At 41.5% G+C, this 18,155-nt stretch overlaps 1 protein-coding gene across 2 annotated transcripts in view; it reads right to left on the bottom strand.

The window, feature by feature from the left end:
- gabra3 (gamma-aminobutyric acid type A receptor subunit alpha3) overlaps positions 1–18,155 on the bottom strand; it is a 586,834-nt gene that overhangs the window by 405,962 nt on the left and 162,717 nt on the right. For both annotated transcript variants that reach the window (XM_082141344.1, XM_082141345.1), the window contains one exon: positions 15,879–15,946. In XM_082141344.1, coding sequence (XP_081997470.1) covers positions 15,879–15,946 — 68 coding nt within the window. The remainder of the gene's footprint in view (positions 1–15,878; positions 15,947–18,155) is intronic.

The following is an 18,155-nucleotide window of genomic DNA, read 5'->3' as shown; positions in this document are numbered from 1 at the left end:
TATTTACAAGGTAGATGTAAACAAATTTTAAAAGGTAAATATATGCCTTTTCTTTAAATAATTTTTATTGTGTTTTATTATTGACAAATTTGGGGAGAGGATACATATTCCAAAACTGAAAATACAGTATGAGAATTAACTGCACAATTACTAGACATGTTTTCCTTGGATATTATACAATTTGCAAGCACAATTTGTGAAAAAAAAAAAAAAAAAAAAAATTGACATGCTTCCAACTGTGAACCAATTTGGTAGTATATATATATATATATATATATATATATATTGCTCTTGCATTCTTTCTTGTGGCTATAGGTGACACACCTGAATGAATGGCTCATTAAGTATGCGGGCCCCATTGTCTCCTCAGGTGTGAATCACTAAATATGCATGATGGTGTTGAATCGGTGACGCCCCTTGCGCATATTGCCTTTACAAACAAAAAGTGTTTTACAAGATTTAAATCAATGTATTGTGTTATGTGAATGATTAGGTAGGATGATTTTCACATCATTTTGAAGAAAAAACTCTAGGCAACGACATCCATTAGTCAAAAGTCTTATTGACACATATTTAGTATGTGTTTTGTGGCCTTATTTCAGAAACTTTAGTTTTTTTTGTTTCAATAACCATGCATAAACATTATTCTCTCAAAAATACAAACATGTACATGCATGTTACTCACATATTATGGTAGCCCTGTTTGTGCTAAATAGAGTGTAATTATACCTTTGCCATTAATATGTTTATAAGCAACTGAAAAAAACACAAATGTCAGGGCATGTCAGAACATCTCAAGGACCCCAAAAACCCCTCAGACCCCAGAGGGTTAACCAGGAGAGCTAAAGTCACGTGAGAGTAGCCTGCACACGAACAAACTGGGCAGAACATACACACCGCTTAGACTGACAAAAGTTTAGCCTGCAAGGCGGGAACTTCCAGGTTATAAAACCTAACAAATGTAGAGGGGGAGGCCCAGCCCGCCGCCATACAAATGTCATGAACAGAAATCCTGCTGGACCAAGCCCACGACGAGGCCATGCCTCTAGTGGAATGAGCCCTGATGCCCAGAGGGCACTGCAGGTGTTTAGACGCATAAGCTGCTGCGATAGCGTCCACTATCCATCTGGACAGGCTATGTTTCGAGGCGGCGAGACCCTTGGTGCGCCCACCAAACGAAACAAAGAGCTGCTCCGAGCGCCTGAAGACGGTGGAGCGCGAAATGTAAACTCTCAGAGCCCTGACAGGGCAGAGGAGGTTATTATCGCCCTCGCTACCGGATGCTGGCAGAGCCGATAGAAAGATGACCTGCACTCTGAAGGGAGTGCCAATCACCTTGGGGACATAACCATGTCTCGGTTTGAGGATGACTTTAGAGTCATTTGGTCCAAACTCGAGACATGCGGCGCTAACAGACAGCGTGTGTAGATCCCCCACACGTTTGACTGATGACAGGGCTATCAGAAAAACGGTTTCGAGCGAAAGGTATTTTAGATCCACGGAATCTAATGGTTCAAAGGGATGTGTTTTCAGGGCCTCTAGGACCAAAGAAAGATCCCAAATAGGAACCGACGGTGGCCGCGGGGATTCATCCTCCTGGCTCCTCTAAGGAAGCGGATGATAAGCTCGTTCCTTTCTATTGACTGGCCGCGCGTCGACTCTGCGAACGCTGCAATAGCCACAACATACACTTTGAGCGTGGAGGGGGACCTGCCCTCGTCCAACAGCTCTTGAAGGAAGCAAGCACCCAAGAGACCCCACAAGTTCGTGGGTCTAGATTTTTGTCGGCGCACCATGAGGAGAACACAGACCATTTAGACGCGTATATCCTTCTCGTAGAAGGAGCTCTAGACTGCGTGATCGTGTTCACAACCCCTTCTGGCAAGGTAACGGGTATCCGTTGATTATCCATGCATGCAGAGACCAGCGCACTGGATGGGGATGCCAAATTGAGCCGCTGGCTTGAGAGAGAAGACTCTCCTCACCGGAATCGGCCATGGGGCCACGTGTGACAGCCGCATCAGCTCTGGGAACCAGGTTTGGTTCTCCCATCGCCCATCGCGGGGCTATGAGGAGCACCGAGTGGCACGCTTCCCTGATTCTCTTGATTACCTGTGGTAACAGCGAGATCGGAGGGAAAGCATACAGTGGGCGGCTGGGCCAGGTTTGGGTCAGCGCGTCCTCGTTCTTTGAAAAGAACCTTGGGCAATGAGCGTTGTCTTTTGACGCGAAAAGGTCGACTTCCACTTTTCCGAAAAAGCGCCATAGTAACTGGACTGTCTGAGGATGCAGGGACCATTCTCCCGGGGGAATGTTGTCCCTTGACAGTCTGTCTGGGCCATCGTTCAGGTGGCCCGGCACATGCGCGGCTCTCAGGGAGCGTAGCGAGTGCTGAGCCCAAACGAGGAGGCGTTCTGAGATTCCTGGATCTGACACCGCCCTGGCAGTTCACGTAGGCACTGCTGCGGCGACGCCATACAGCCCAGCATTCTCTGAAATGCTTTCAGAGGAGCGATGCTGCCCTTCTGGAAAGACGCGGTCAGGTGTCGAACACGGCGCGTGCGCTGTGTCGACAAGCGGGCCGTCATAGCCACAGAGTCCAGCTCTATTCCCAGAAAAGAGACTGACTGACTGGGCAGTAATGAGCTCTTGGTCCAGTTGACCGTGAGACCCAGGCTTTCCAGATGGCTGAGAAGCACTGTTCTGTGAGATAAAAAGTTCTATCTCTGACTGTGCCAGAATCAGCCAATCGTCCAAATAGTTCAGAATCCGCATACCTCGATTTCTCAGGGGAGCGAGAGCCGCGTCCATGCACTTCATAATGTACGGGGTGCTAAAGACAGGCTGAACGGAAGGACGGTGTATTGATATACCTGACCAAAGGCAAATCTCAAGAATGGCCTGTGATGGGGTATTATCTGAATCTGAAAGTACGCGTCTTTCAGATCGAGAGAAATAAACCAGTCCCTCGGGCGAATTTGCGCGAGTATCTGTCTGGTTGTGAGCATTTTGAACGGTCTTCTCATGAGAGCTTTGTTCAAATATCTCAGATCTAAGATAGGTCTTAGAGCTCCGTCATTCTTGGGCACGAGGAAGTAACGGCTGTAAAAGCCTGACTCGCTCAGAGAAGGAGGTACCGGTTCTTAGGCCCCTTTGCACAGCAGTTTTGCTATTTCTGCGCGGAGTAGGTGTGCTACTTCCATATTCACTCTTGTCTCGGTCCGTGCTCGCAAGCGCGGGGGAGGGCGGGCGAACTGCAGCGAATAGCCCTGTTTTACTGTGCTCAACACCCATTCTGACACACCTGGAATAGCTTCCCATGCTTCTGCATGTACAGCTAAGGGCAGAATGGCTTCCGGGTTTCGATCGCCGCACTTCGTGGGGTCGAGAACCTGAACCAGAGGTATGGGCGCGGAGAGCGTGCTCTCGGTGCTTGAATACGGCGGCTCGCTGACAGCGATGGCTGGTCGTTTTACGCACGATGTCCCGGTTGCTTTGGACGGGGAGCATTTTGTGGGAAAACCGGGACGCGCGAGCAGCGCCGGGGGTAAAGTGTTTGTCAGTAAGTGTGAGTGCTCGTGAGCGGGCTTACATTCATAACATGACCGGTAAGAGGTAACTTTGGCCGTGTAACAGAGCGGGCAGTGAGTAGGTGTGGGCACAGGGACGTGGGCACATTTTCTACACTCAAAGCACCATCGGCGTGAGCCGGAACGGGCGGACACAAGACTTACAACATAGCCGTGTGTGTCGGCTTTATAGGTTTTGTCCCCTGGGACAAAAGTGTAGCAGAGCGGGCAGTGAGTAGGTGTGGGCACTGTTTTGTGAGCACATTTCCTACATTTAACACTCGAGCGGCATATGCCAGCTCTAGAGTGGGCTCTGCATGAGTGAATGACACAGGGGGAACCGTGCTTGAGTGTAGGGGTGAACACTGGGAAGCGGTCACATTTTCTACACTCAAGACACCATCGGCATGAGCCGGATAACCAGAATTATACTCTTACGAGATTTCTCTGGGTTGCCGTAAAAACGATGTTTGGGTGCAGGCGAGCGGGTTGTACAACGCGCTCGTTGGCTGCAAAATACACATCTGCAGTCGCCTTTTTAAGGGAACTGACAGAGCAAAATGCTTTGAAGGCTCATATGTTTAGACGCTCATAAATACTCGAGCACCATCCTGTGAGCGCGAGGGTGCGAGAGGCGGGTTCGCTTTCTCTATGTAAGAAATCTGGCCGCGAGCTCGGAGAAGTGAACAGCATAATTTTTATCTGCCGCCAAAGCCAGGATTCGAACATGGGTCTCTGGCGCAAAAGCCTAGGATTTCGCCACTGAGCCACAGGGGGAAAACACATAAGCTTTCAGTTAGCGTGAGCATATAAGAGAGCGTCATCATGCTTTGTGTCAGCGTTTGTTTGCAGGCGTGCATGTATTATAACAGGCTCGTTTACTGCAATATTAATATTTCCAGCCGCCTGAACTTAAGAGGGGACTGAGAAATGTGTGAGAATTGGAGGTTGGTCCGGCCTCGGCGGGACTAAAATCACTCTCTCTCCTCCTTTCGCCGGTGAGTGAGGCACGTGGGGTGCTGAACGTTCGTAATAGGCGAATAGCCAGAGAGCGTCATCATGTCTTGTGACGGCGTTTGTTTGCAGGCGTGCATGTATTATAACAGGCTCGTTTACTGCAATATTGATATTTCCAGTCGCCTGAACTTAAGAGGAGACTGAGAAATGTGTGAGAAATGGAGGTTGGTCCAGCCTCGGCGGGACTAAAACACTCTTTTTTCTCCTTTCTCTGGTGAGTGATGCGCGCGAACGGGGCGCCAGGGCGGGGTAGCTTTCTTGTAACATAAAGAAAGCTAGCCCCGTGACCGTCCGCTTCTGACATCCCTTGTGAACGGCGCAGTTTGCGCGGCTCAAACAGAGGGAGAGAGAGCGGGAAGAGTGCGAGGCATTTGAAACAACGCCTCGTTGGAAATTTCTCTTTTAGAAGAAGAGAGAGTGTGTGTCGCAGCGGCGAACACACACAGCAGAAAGAGGATATGATGCTGGATAGCGTAGCAGGTACGGATGGCTGAAGGCGGCGAAGAATCATCCGGCTTCCTCAGGCGCTGTCCTCTGCTTGCACTGTTGCTTGCTTCGACGGCGGCGGCTTCTCTCAAAGATCCAGCGATGCGGAGAGCTTCGCTGAAGAGATGAAAATCAGGGAAGCAGCCCCCGAACCCCTCCTTATATACGCTAAGCCACTCCCATTCTGGCGGGCTTTGACGTGTGAGGGCACGACGTCACGCGGGGCTCAGTGGTAGGCTGCTGCAGTTGCCGCAGGGCAGCCAATGAGCGCGCTAGATAGCTCGCTCTAGGTCTGCTAGCTGCTGCACTGCGTTGACAATAAATACAAAAATTAAGGATATTTTTTTGGCCTCATATCTCGAGAAAAGATGACTTTACCCGTAGCGTAAGAAACTTACGCAATACGAGAGAACCTCTCGTAAGAGAACAAACAATCTATTGCTTATTAATCTATTGCTTGTCCCAGAGCAAATCGATTTGGGCTAAGGAAAAATTACGTTCCATAATTTCATATTTAGGCTATATTTAATTTAAATCCTGCAGGGTCTTCTAGAGCACTGGTTTTGTAAGTTTGACTGAATAGTTTGCTTATGTTTTTTTTTTTTTTTTTTTTTACAATGGCTATTGTTGTTAATGTTAATATTTTTGTTCAATAAATATTTATTTTATATAAATAACATGCTGTTTTTGGTATTGAGAAAGGGTTCGTTAGTGATTGTGATTTTGACTTCAGTGAACGTTACATTATTACACCATTAGATGGCAGCAAAGAGTGAGTGACAAATTGAAAGAAACTGGTTGTAAACAAGGCAGTTTGTTTTAGCGCTGTCATGGGAAATATTCTAAAGAGACAAAGACAAATATATTGCTTTTCTCAGCAGACATTCAAACTGATATATTATAATGGAAATAATATTATGACTTAAAAAAATACTGCTATTTCAGATGCAGGTAATACACTCGTTTAGTCAATGTTCCTCTCATAATACTATAAGTTCTGTGTTGTCTCCATTGTTGCCTTGTTCACCTCATATCTCCCTGCTGCTCTGTTCCCTTATTTGTTGCCACGGACACTCATTTGACCACACCCATTTCCTTGTCTGTTTCCATGGTAATGTATTAATGAATTGGTTTTGAAAAGCATTTATAGCCCTGCTTGTCTCTAGTTTGTTTGTCAGTCATTGAATGTATACCCTTGGATTGTATCGTGTTTCCGCCTGTGCCATTGTTTGCTCCAACTACCTTGTGGATTATTTTAATAAATCTTACTGCACGTGGATCCTGTTTCTTCACCTGCCTGTATGCCCCGTTGTTACAGTTCTAAAGTTACGTTTCAGAATTACTAACGGAGGCTTGGCCTCAACTGTTAACCCTCTGAGGTCTGATGGTGTGTTGGGGTCCTGGAGAAGTTTTGACATGCCTTGACGTGCTTTATTCAGGCTCCTAAAAAACATATTAGCTAAAGTCCGATTACACTGTGTGCAGCACAAACAGGGCTACAATAACATGTGAGCAGCATGTGTGTACAAGATAACACATATGTATGAGAACAAAATATGTATGAGAAAATAACGTTTATGCATGGTTAAAAAAATAAATAAATAAAAGTCACTGAAGTAAGGCCATATAGCACATAGTTGTCACATACCTGTCCTGTCTTGTGCTGCACATGGGTGTTTTAATTGTCGACCTTGTCGAACGAACTTGCTTGTCACTCTTGAGCTTGACTAGTCCTCTATTTTACCCATTCAAACAGTTCTCTCTACCTCTCAAAAGTACTATAGGCTATATGATAAGGATTAGGTGGGTTTCGGATGAGGCGTTCCAAGGGTCCTTTTAACCTGCGGCCTAAAGCAATCTCTGCAGAACCTGTTAAGCTTCACCAGTGCGCGGACGCACTGAAAGGTTTTTTTTTGTTTAAGATCAGATTTAATGTTATACCTTGACAAACTATACATCATTAAAAATATATCAGACTCAAGTTTCAGTATTTGACCACTATTGTATTCTGAGAAACTTATAGTGACAGCTATGTCTTAATTTGTGTCAGGAGTTATGAAATGAAAAAATGTGTCGATACCTTTAACCCCCTGAGGTCGGCTATCACGCCGGCGCGATAGGCTCGCTTTTTTTCTTATCAGTGCAAGAGAGACTCAAAATACTCTGTTGACTTTGATCTTACAAACAAGTTCCATACATCAATCGATCCTGTTAAGTGTGCTTTTTTTTGTGTATACTCACAATAAAAACAAAGTGTTGTACTTTTTGCCAAATAAAGAAAAATAAACATGATGCGAGTTCTGCCTACTCTCTGTCAGTGTAGTCCATTCTGAAACGCGTCCGACAATGAACTGTAACTCAGTGAATACTCAGTCAAACAGGCATACAGACACACAGGCATGAAGCTTGAATTCTCTTCTTTTAAATGAAGTAATTTTTATAAAAAACAAATATTCTCAGTTTATGTAATATGTATGAAAAGAGAGAGATGTGAGTCGTTCTCATCTCATTAAGTTTTGATGTGACCCCGCCCACGGAGAGCGCGTGCTATTCAAACGCAAATTATCTGAGGCGATACAAACCTGTGAAACGCCCACATCAGCTGGATAACACACACCGCGAGTTCACTTTCAGACTCGTGTACTTTACGACGCTGTGAGGAATAATACTATCTTAATAATAATCCTGGAAAATTTACCTCAGAAGTGCTGGAAGTTTCATTTCGAGGAGCGACGGATCCAGCTGAGGAATAGGTCAGTACAATATTTGCTTTGTTCTAATCACAAGTGTCTGTACATGCAAAAAGACTGTTTAAATATGAATCGCGTTTCTGTGTGTGAATGAATTAACAGCTTTTACCAAACTCTATTGCTATACAAAGATGTACGTATGATAAAATGTATACTTTAGTTTTTACAAAGAAAGATTACATTGGAAATATTGTTAACATTTTAATTGTTGTTGTAATTGTATAACCTTTTTAATAAAATAGCAAAGAAAAAATATGTATATATATATATATATATATATATATATATATATAAGGATAGATGTAAACAAAATCTTAAAAGGTCAATATAAGCCTTCTCTTTAAATTATTTTTATTGTGCTTTATTAGTGACACATTTGGGTAGATAATATATTCCAAAACTTTCTGAAAATACAGTGAGAACAATTAACTGCACTATTACTAGAAATGTTTACCTTGGATATTATACAATTTGCAAGCACAATTTGTAAAAAACAACAACAACGGTGTTTCCAACTGTGAACCAATTATATATATATATATATATATATATATATATATATATATATATATATATATTGTCCTTGCATTCTTTCTTGTGGCTCAGTGACACACCTGAATGAAAGGCTAATTATGGGTGTGAGCTTCTCAGGTGTGAACTACTCAATATTCATGATGGTGTTGGATCGTTTACGCCCACCCGCATATTGCCTTTCCAAACAAAAAGTGTCTTACAAAATTTAAATCAATGTATTGTTTTATGTGAATGATTAGGCAGGATGATTTTCACATCATTTTCAAGAAAAAACTCTAGGCGACAAAATGCATTATTCAGAAGTCTTATGGACACATATTCAGTATGTGTTTTGTGTTTTGTGGCCTTATTTCAGAAACTTTCATTTTTAGTTTTTTCAATAACCATGCATAAACATTATTCTCTCAAAAATACAAACATGTACATGTTGCTCACATATTATGGTAGCCCTGTTTGTGCTAAATAGAGTGTAAATACACCTTTGCCATTAATATGTTTATAAGCAACTGAAAAAAAAACACAAATGTCAGGGCATGTCAGAACATCTCAAGGACCCCAAAAACACCTTAGACCCCAGAGGGTTAATATGAATTATGACCGTCAGCCGCTCTCATTCAGAAAAAAACTCCTGTGCTGTCGTCATGACAGCTCTAGACAAAACAACGTCCCTCAGGGCTTTTAGCTAAAAAATGTGCAGATTTGGAGAAATATTGATATATTCTCATAGGTTTACATCAGATTTCTATAGACATGAATAATATTTATTGAATTTATACCCAAATGCGTCGATGTAATCATAATGAGCGCTTGAAACTCTGATGTACTGTGTTTTCAATCCATACCAGCAGCCTGAGGGCGCTCTATGCACAGTATGTCCATATAGAACAGATGAAGAAGAGCCATAATCATGTGACATACCAGGAAGCCCCGAACACATATACAGCTTACAGAGATCGCTGTAACATGCAGATTAAGACGTTTTGAAGACAATAAACATGATTGCAATGATATTTGATTTGCCTGTGTTCTTTGAGTCATGTCAGGTATTTTCATAATAATAGATTATATTTATAATGTAATGCTAATCGATATAAACTTTATCATCATGCAGAATACTATAAAATAATATATTTTCTGTCTGATTTTTTTATCTGAAGCCAAATTAGATCACAGGAGATTATTTAAAACACTCGACTTGCGTTATAAAGTTTGGAGCACAAACATGGTTTTAATCTCATATATTGTCATGTATTGATGGTGTGCTAAGCTAACATGCTAGCTAGCTCTAGGTCCACCTGCCACCTAGCAGTTATTCTTTTATGATTTTTTTCTAAATAGGAATGCTTACTGAAATATTTCTTTATTCAAGAAGGGCATTTAATACAGTTTCAAATGTGAAGTGAGAACTTTGATAAAAGAAATTAGGGATTGAAACTCTATGAATAGCCTGTGAATAGCCAGTCGTTAGCAACTATAATGCAGACAAAAGAAATGCAAATTTAGAGCCATAACCAGGCTGGAAAGGTGTGAATGTGTGCAGGAAAGACTGACTCTGAATGGGGCTCGTTTGCACCACAAAACAATAGAGACTATAGACTGAATGGATGCTTAGAAGATGAAGATTAGAAGATCAGTTGCATTTTAGAGACTAATCAAAATAAAGTCATATGGCATGATCTTGAAAAACATTTAACTAAATACAGAGTTTTAGACTTATCATCTTCAGATTTTTAACATAACATGGTCAGACATATGGCTTTAGCTGCAGCACATTTCAAGATTGCTACAGTGCCAACTTCAATTTTATTTTCATGAAGATGTTTAATAAAAATAAATTTCTAATAACTTTACAAAACTTTTAAGCTATTTAGAACTATTTTTTTCATTATGACAATAATTAATTCTACATTTACAATAAACTGCCAGCTGTCAGCTTTCAAATTAGATCATACTTGTGCTTTTAGTACAAAGGGTTCTTGAACTGTATCTGTTTCAGTTTGGGTATGTCATTTCAGGGGATTTTTCAAAAATGGGGTTGCAGCTTAACAGGTTAAACCAGTACTTTCCTGCCAGGCCGTGTTTATGGCATACCGGACATCTGATAAACATCTGTCCCACTGCCTGTGGTTGTCCTTAACATAAGAGGATATCATGGTCTTGAGAGTTCGGTTGGTTATTTCTGTAATATTAGTTTGAGGAGGATTTGCTGTTGTTAGCTTCTGAATAACCCCCCAGCGCTTGTAAACATCATTCAGGAGCTGTGCCATAAACTGTTGCCCACGGTTAGAAACTTGGTAGGTAGGTGTTCCCCATCGAGTGTATATCTTTTTTATCAAGAGGTTAACAATGAGGTGGGTCTTGGCAGATCTTAGAGGAAATAATTTCACCCATTTACTGCAGTAGTCTACCACCACCATCATGTATTCATTAGACGGTGAACTCTATGGGAAGGGACCCATGAGATCAACACCCAACAATAGTCTAGGCTCCACTACTGGTGTTGACTGTAGGTGACCAGACAGCTTGGAGATTCTCAGTTTATAAATCTGACAGCTTTGACATGCTGTACAAAAGCTCCAAACATCCTTGCATAATCTCTGGTCAGTAGACAACATTAAGTAAATGGATCTTGCTTCTGAGCAACCCCAATTTCATCCCAGCAGACAGGCAAGTCTGATCCAATGTTAATCGCCTGACAAATAGCAATCAGACCCTTGACTTCCTGGAAAGGTATACCCCGAGAGAGTGTGTTGGGTACTATGTTACATTGTCCCTTTCAATATTTGACTGAGAAGTCAAAGCTTTGTAACCTCAAAGCCCACCTGGTTAAGCGAGAAGTTGCTCTGGGATGATTGAAAACCCACATAAGAGCAGCATGATCTGTAAATACTTCGAAATGTTTCCCTTCCAGATAGTGTTTCCATTTCTCGACTGCCCAAACCACTGCCAGACATTTGTTTTCAGGCGTGGAATAGGACTTCTCAGCTCCATGAAGTCTTGACGCATAAGCTATAACATGTTCAGCTCCGTCATGATCCTGAGACAACACAGCTCCTAGGCCGACATCACTGGCATCTGTCTGAGCCTTGGCACAGGTGTTTTTTGAAGAACATTTTTCAGTTTGTCGAAAACCTGTTGGCATTCCATTGTTCATTCCCAGGCAATGTTTTTGTTCTTCAGAGCATGCAAGGGTTCGGCGATCCCTGAAAAATATGGAATAAACCTATGGTACCACCCAGCAAGACCTAAAAAGCGTTGTACCTCTTTGAGCGTTATAGGGACAGGAAAAGTTTGGACAGCCTCTGCTTTGGCACTTTCTGTACGAACTCCTCGACAGGTTCAGGGTCAACCCAGCAGCTTCTAACATGTTAGAGCTGTTTAATGTGTTCAAAATGTTCTCGGACTTTCTTGGAATAAATTACAATATCATAGAGATAGACAAAACAAAACTTTCCAAGACAGTCTCTCCATACCGTATTCATCAGGCGTTGAAAAGTTGCAGCGGAGTTTCTCAGTCCGAATGATAGACACATAAATTCATACTGTGCATTTTTGGTTACAAAAGCAGTTTTTGGAATGCTATCCTCATCCATAAGCACCTGCCAATAGGCACTTTTGAGATCCAATGTACTGGAAATTGAAGCACCATACATTGATTCAAATGTGTCTTGGATCTGCGGCATGGGAAAGTCATCTAAAGGCGCCTTGGCATTTAAAGCTCTGTAATCAATACAGAAACGTATTGTACCATCCTTCTTGGGGGCAAGAACTATGGGAGCTGCCTATGGGGAAGTTGATGGTCTGATTATTCCTTTTTCCAGCATGTTGAAAACTTCCTGATCAATGAATTGCTGTTTGGACACAGAAACAGGGTAAGCTCGTTTACGAACCGGAATATCATCCAAGGTGTTAATCTGGTAGCCTGGTAATACCAAACTCTGCTACTTCGCTTTGCTTCGTAGACAGAGTCTGGCATATCATAATTGAAAAGCGTTTTCTTTCTCGCGGGGGGGGCGCTTGTCTGAAGTTTAAAATCATTGGTTACCCGTAAGCCAATCACATAACGTTTGGTTATGGCGTGTGTTATGCGCATGCTCAGCCGCATCTAACTTCCACTGTAAACACATGTATGATGCGAAAACAAAACCATCGAGCGAAATACCGGAGTGAATATGGCTGTGAACGACTTTTGCAGATTATTTGAAGTAAATCTACGCATCCACGGTACAATCAGCGTCTACGTCACGGCTCCCTGATAATAATCTGGATCCCTGAATCCATCAAAAACTCCTGACCAAGTATAATGGGTAAAGTTAGATCTTGATCTTTCATCACGAAGGCTCTGAATGGATATTGATGTCCATGAAGTGTACAATTCCAGACTACCTTTCATAGAGCTGTCTGTACATGACCATTGGCAAGAGAGAAAGTCTGACCTCTGCTGGACTGCCAAGTTTCAGTGCTTGACTTCAACTTTTTCCAATAAGATTCCTGAATTAAAGAATAGGTGCTTCCAGTGTCCAAAACTGCTTGACATCTATAGTCATTGATGGTGATCGGCAGGGATAATGGGTCAAACTGTCTCTCCATAATTCCTGACAGCACAGCAATGTGACTTTCCCCCTTTTGCTGCTTTATTAGCTCAATTTGACTTCGTCTGATGCTCTGCTTGTCTCCCTTTCCACCAGGGTAACAACACATACCAACTCGTCTACCATAGAGACAGTGCCTCTGAGTATGCTGGCGACACAAGGATTACAGTTTCTGAGTGTAGCTAGGAGTATTTCACGTTCTGACATTGAAGGTTTTAATCGCAGGCACAAGGCTCGATATTGATAAGCAAATGTTCAAATATTTTCATCAAGTCCTTGTTTCCATTCTCTAATTCTTCTTTCAACCTCAACTGCCAGAAGTCATCAGGCAGGAAAGATTGAAAAAATGTTTTCTTAAATTTACACCAAGGTATTACCCTCTTCTTCTCTGCAAGCCACCAGTCCTTATCTGTATGAGTTAAAACAGAAGGCAACATGGCTAATATCTCAGCATCATTCAGTGTTTGAATTTAACATTTTTCAAGATAAGAAATAGGGTCTTCTCCCTCCAAACTGCCAAACCATGGAAACTCCAGCTTGATTGGTGTTTTAAAATGTATAGGATAGTGAAAGATTATGTGTATTTTCAGTTAACTTTAGTCAGATGCATTTACATTTTTACTGTGCCTCAGATGTAATCAACTCCATCTGTGTCTGTGAAGGTGTGAACCAAATGGTCCAAACAGATATATGGCCCATAGAAACTGATGGGTGTGAAACAACATTGCTCAGGGTAGATTGCAGTGTAGATCAATCTCCCGTGGGAGGTCCTAACAGTTTTCCTTTGTTTGTAGCTCTTTTGTCTTCATGTATACACAGACAGAACACACAGACAGAACTTTGGGTTAAGATTCTTGAAGGGTGACATGCTAACATCGCTGCTGAAGGACTGCTACACTACAGACCTTAACACTACAGAATAAAATCTTCTCCCCACAGAACTCTGGTCAAGCTTACTTATTTTATGTATTGGAGAAATCTAATACATTGGCGAGCCACCCAAACCACTGCTTGGCCAAATACACCAAAATCGAACCTGTTTGTAGGGGTGGACTGAAGTGGGGAGTAGATGTTACAGTGTGGGAAGACTGGATTAAAGATTTCAGCTGAACATCCCTTTGTGCTATACAATCCTTCATTGCTTGTCCTACTTGCTGTATTCTCTTCCAAGGTTTCTTTTACCTGCTGGCATTCAGACTTGAGCTCAGTGGGCAGTACCTTCTCCAGTTGCTATAAAAAGTTCTGCACCTGCTCTTCCATTACAGTCAACCTGTGATTTTGCCTATCTATATCATGCTGCACATCATTAGAAAACACACCAAAAGAGTTCTCCAGTTCATCCATTTTAGATTATATATTGCTCACCCTTAATTCCAAACTGGAAGTGGTTACATCTTCCTCTTGAGGAGGTGGAGGAGGCGGTAACAGCAAGTACTGAGAACTGTCATCATGCTCCACCTCATCTACCTCATTCTCTAAATACAAATGACTGAGAGATTGAATAAGGTCTTGAACTGGTTCTCATCTGGTGGTGAAAGGTGCAGTGGAATAGTCTGGTTCTGTAGGATTCTCACCCTCTGTCCCGTCACGCTAGTGAATTAACTGGTATTTGTGCCATTATTTAACAAAAAAGCAGGAAGTACTTTATTTTCCAGTCATGTTCCCCTTGTACATACTATGTACTTATTATAGTAATTACAATAACAGGGTAATTACTAGGTACTAACCCTGAACCTACCCCCAAACCTAACCGTAACCCATGTATTTATCTTATATTAATCAGTACTTTCCTAGGTAAGTATGCTGTAAGTAAACGTAAGTGCACATACTGTAAAATAAAGTGAAAACAAAAAGTATGTCTCCTGTCACAGAGCAGATTCACTGGCCAACCCGAAACCAGCTGCTTTGGTTGTGCCTCTATCTTCGTATTTAGTCTTAACACCATTGCAGAAAGTAGGTTGAAGATGATAAGTTATGAGAACATGCTAGGGCTCTATTGCAGAATGTGATATTCTTACTTAAAGGCATAGATCAAAGATAATACGTTTTCTTTATCTCAACAGCAGCCAATTATAGCAAGCTTGTGGATCTTAGAGGCTTATGGGTACTTCCCAGCCACATTTTTGCTTGGTAGCACTACAGTACATACTGTATAGAATACGTGACATATTTATGTTTTTGTATTCGCAAACATCTAGAAAAGGTTTTGTTGTGGACCATAGAAACTTGTCTATGTACTTTAACTTAGATTTTATGATATGTTTTACCATTGTCCTCGGTCCAACAGATATTGTGTAATTTAATAATAATTAAACTTTCAGAGCAGCAGTTCTACTTTTTGAAGTGGAGTAATTCCTAAGTCATATTTGGAAATACACTATTTTTGCAAACATTTTAACCTTAAAATTAACCTTGATGATTATTGCTGTGTAATTTGAGTATCGTTTCATGCTCTGTATAATCTGATAGATTGTGATGTCGTCTTCTCACTATTAGAAAATTATGTCTCTCATACAAAATACAAAGTGCTGCAGCATGGCTGTGATGATTCATCTTGCATACCAGACCCAATTGTGTGTATGATTAAGACGCATACATTTCTTCATGCAGCCTCACAACCAATTAACTTCTCTCTTAAATGAGCCCATAGAGGAACACAGCTTCACACATTCACAGGGACAAAGGGAAATAAAGGACGGTACTATGTCTTCCTCTGTGGCACATTTGGCAATCAAATCTTTCTAAATTCATTTCAACGACAATGAAAACATTTTAGTTTTCTCATATGGGATATGTGCTACAGTACATGTAACAATATCTGGTTGAAGTATAATACATTATATAAAACGCAATAAAGCGAATATGAAACTTTAAAAATGAAACTAATTCAGGAAAAAAAAATGAAGGAACAATGGAAAGAACACACATACCATATCGGTGTCTGATACTGGTCCGAAGCTTGTCACATAGATGTTTGTCCTCACTTCAGTCACACTTTCTGAAAGAACAAGCATAAGAGCATAAATATCTATACTGTAAAATAAATATTTAATGAATTTTGAAGCTATTACTGGTTACACTTTGCTTCGATAGTCCACTTTAGACATTCTACTAACTATAAGTAACTTTTCAACAACATGTCAGCTAACTCTCATTAACCCTCTGAGGTCGGCAAACGCGCCCCCGCGTTTTGCTGGATTTTCTTCACATTGTAGCACAATAAACTTAAACTAGATGCGAAAGTTCGTCGAGACAAACTTTAAGTTGGCTTGAGAAAGTTTGGACCAGAAAGTTTTTTGCTAGGCGGTTGCTAGGATGTTATGGGTGGTTGCTATGGTGTTGCTAGGCTAGGGTATTTTGGGAGGTTGCTAGGGTGTTCTGGGTGGTTGCTAGGTGGTTGCTAGGGTCTTTTGGGTGGTTGCTAGGGTGTTCTGGGTGGTTGCTAGGGTGTTCTGGGTGGTTGCTAGGGTATTCTGGGTGGTTGCTAGGCGGTTGCTAGGATATTTTGGTTGGTTGCTAGGGTCTTTTGGGTGGTTGCTAGGCGGTTGCTAGGGTGTTCTGGGTGGTTGCTAGGGTGTTTTGGGTGGTTGCTAGGGTATTCTGGGTGGTTGCTATGCGGTTGCTAGGATATTTAGGGTGGTTGCTAGGGTCTTTTGGGTGGTTGCTGGGCGGTTGCTAGGGTATTTTGGGTGGTTGCTAGGGTATTCTGGGTGGTTGCTAGTGTATTTTGGGTGGTTGCTAGGCTATTGTGGGTGGTTGCTAGGGTGTTTTGGGTGGTTGCTAGGGTATTCTGGGTGGTTGCTAGGCGGTTGCTAGGATATTTTGGGTGGTTGCTATGGTGTTTTGGGTGGTTGCTAGGGTGTTCTGGGTGGTTGCTAGGCGGTTGCTAGGGTGTTATGGGTGGTTACTAGGATGTTTTTTGTGGTTGCTATGGTGTTGCTAGGGTGTTTTGGGTGGTCGCTAGGGTGTTTTGGGTGGTTGCTAGGGTGTTATGGGTGGTTACCAGGATGTTTTGTGTGGTTGCTATGGTGTTGCTAGGGTATTTTGGGTGGTTGCTAGGGTCTTTTGGGTGGTTGCTAGGCGGTTGCTAGGGTGTTTTGGGTGGTTGCTAGGTGGTTGCTAGGGTGTTCTGGGTGGTTGCTAGGATATTTTGGGTGGTTGCTAGGGTGTTCTGGGTGGTTGCTAGGTGGTTGCTAGGGTGTTCTGGGTGGTTGCTATGGTATTCAGAGCGGTTGATATGGTGTTACTAGGTTGGTTGGTAGTTGTCACAGATGGTTACTATGGAGTTTTTATAGAGTTCTTACTTAACTAATCGCTATTAGCATGTAGCTATTCACTGCTAGCATGTGTAGCATGTTGAAAGTGCTGTTTGCTAGCATGAGTCAAAAGAGCCAAACCTCATCTCTATACGATGTTCTGATACAGAGATATAGGTCTTGCAAAACGGTTGCTAGGGTACTCAAGTTTGGTTGCTATGGCGTTGCTTTGGAGCTGGTATATTTAAATTAAGAAGTTTAAAGTGGTTTGAATTTTAAAGTGGTTTGAAGTTTAAAGTAGTTTAAAGTAGTTTGAAGTTTATGATAGATAGATAGATAGATAGATAGATAGATAGATAGATAGATAGATAGATAGATAAGTTAGATTGATAGACAGACAGACACACACACACTAACTCGCTCACACACTCACTCAGACACACACGCACACTCAGAGTTTATGAGTTTAGAGTTTATAAGTATAAATTGATGAGTTTATAAGTGTACGAGTTTTTGAGTTTAGAGATTATAAGTTTAAATGAGTTTACAGTTTATAAGTTTGAGTTTAAGAGTTCAGAGTTTATACATTTATGAGTTTAAGAGTTCATAAGTCTATGAATTCATGAGTTTATAAGTTAATTAGTTTATAAGTGTATGAGTTTAGAGTTTATAAGTTTAAATGAAGTAAATTTAGTAGTTTGAAGTTTAATTTAGTTTGAAGTTTAATTTAGTTTGAAGTAGATAGATGAGTTTATTAGTTTAAATGAAGTAAATTTAGTAGTTTGAAGTTTAAATTAGTTTAAAGTTTAAATTAGTTTGAAGTTTAAAGTTTAAATTAGTTTGAAGTTTAATTTAGTTTGAAGTTTAATTTAGTTTGAAGTAGATAGATAGATGAGTTTATTAGTTTAAATGAAGTAAATTTAGTAGTTTGAAGTTTAAATTAGTTTAAAG

The sequence above is a fragment of the Leuciscus leuciscus genome (genome assembly GCF_965113295.1).
Source record: "Leuciscus leuciscus genome assembly, chromosome: 16".
Lineage (NCBI taxonomy): Eukaryota > Metazoa > Chordata > Actinopteri > Cypriniformes > Leuciscidae > Leuciscus > Leuciscus leuciscus.
The sequence above is the reverse complement of the archived record's forward strand: the minus strand, read 5'-3'. Positions and strand labels throughout refer to the sequence as shown.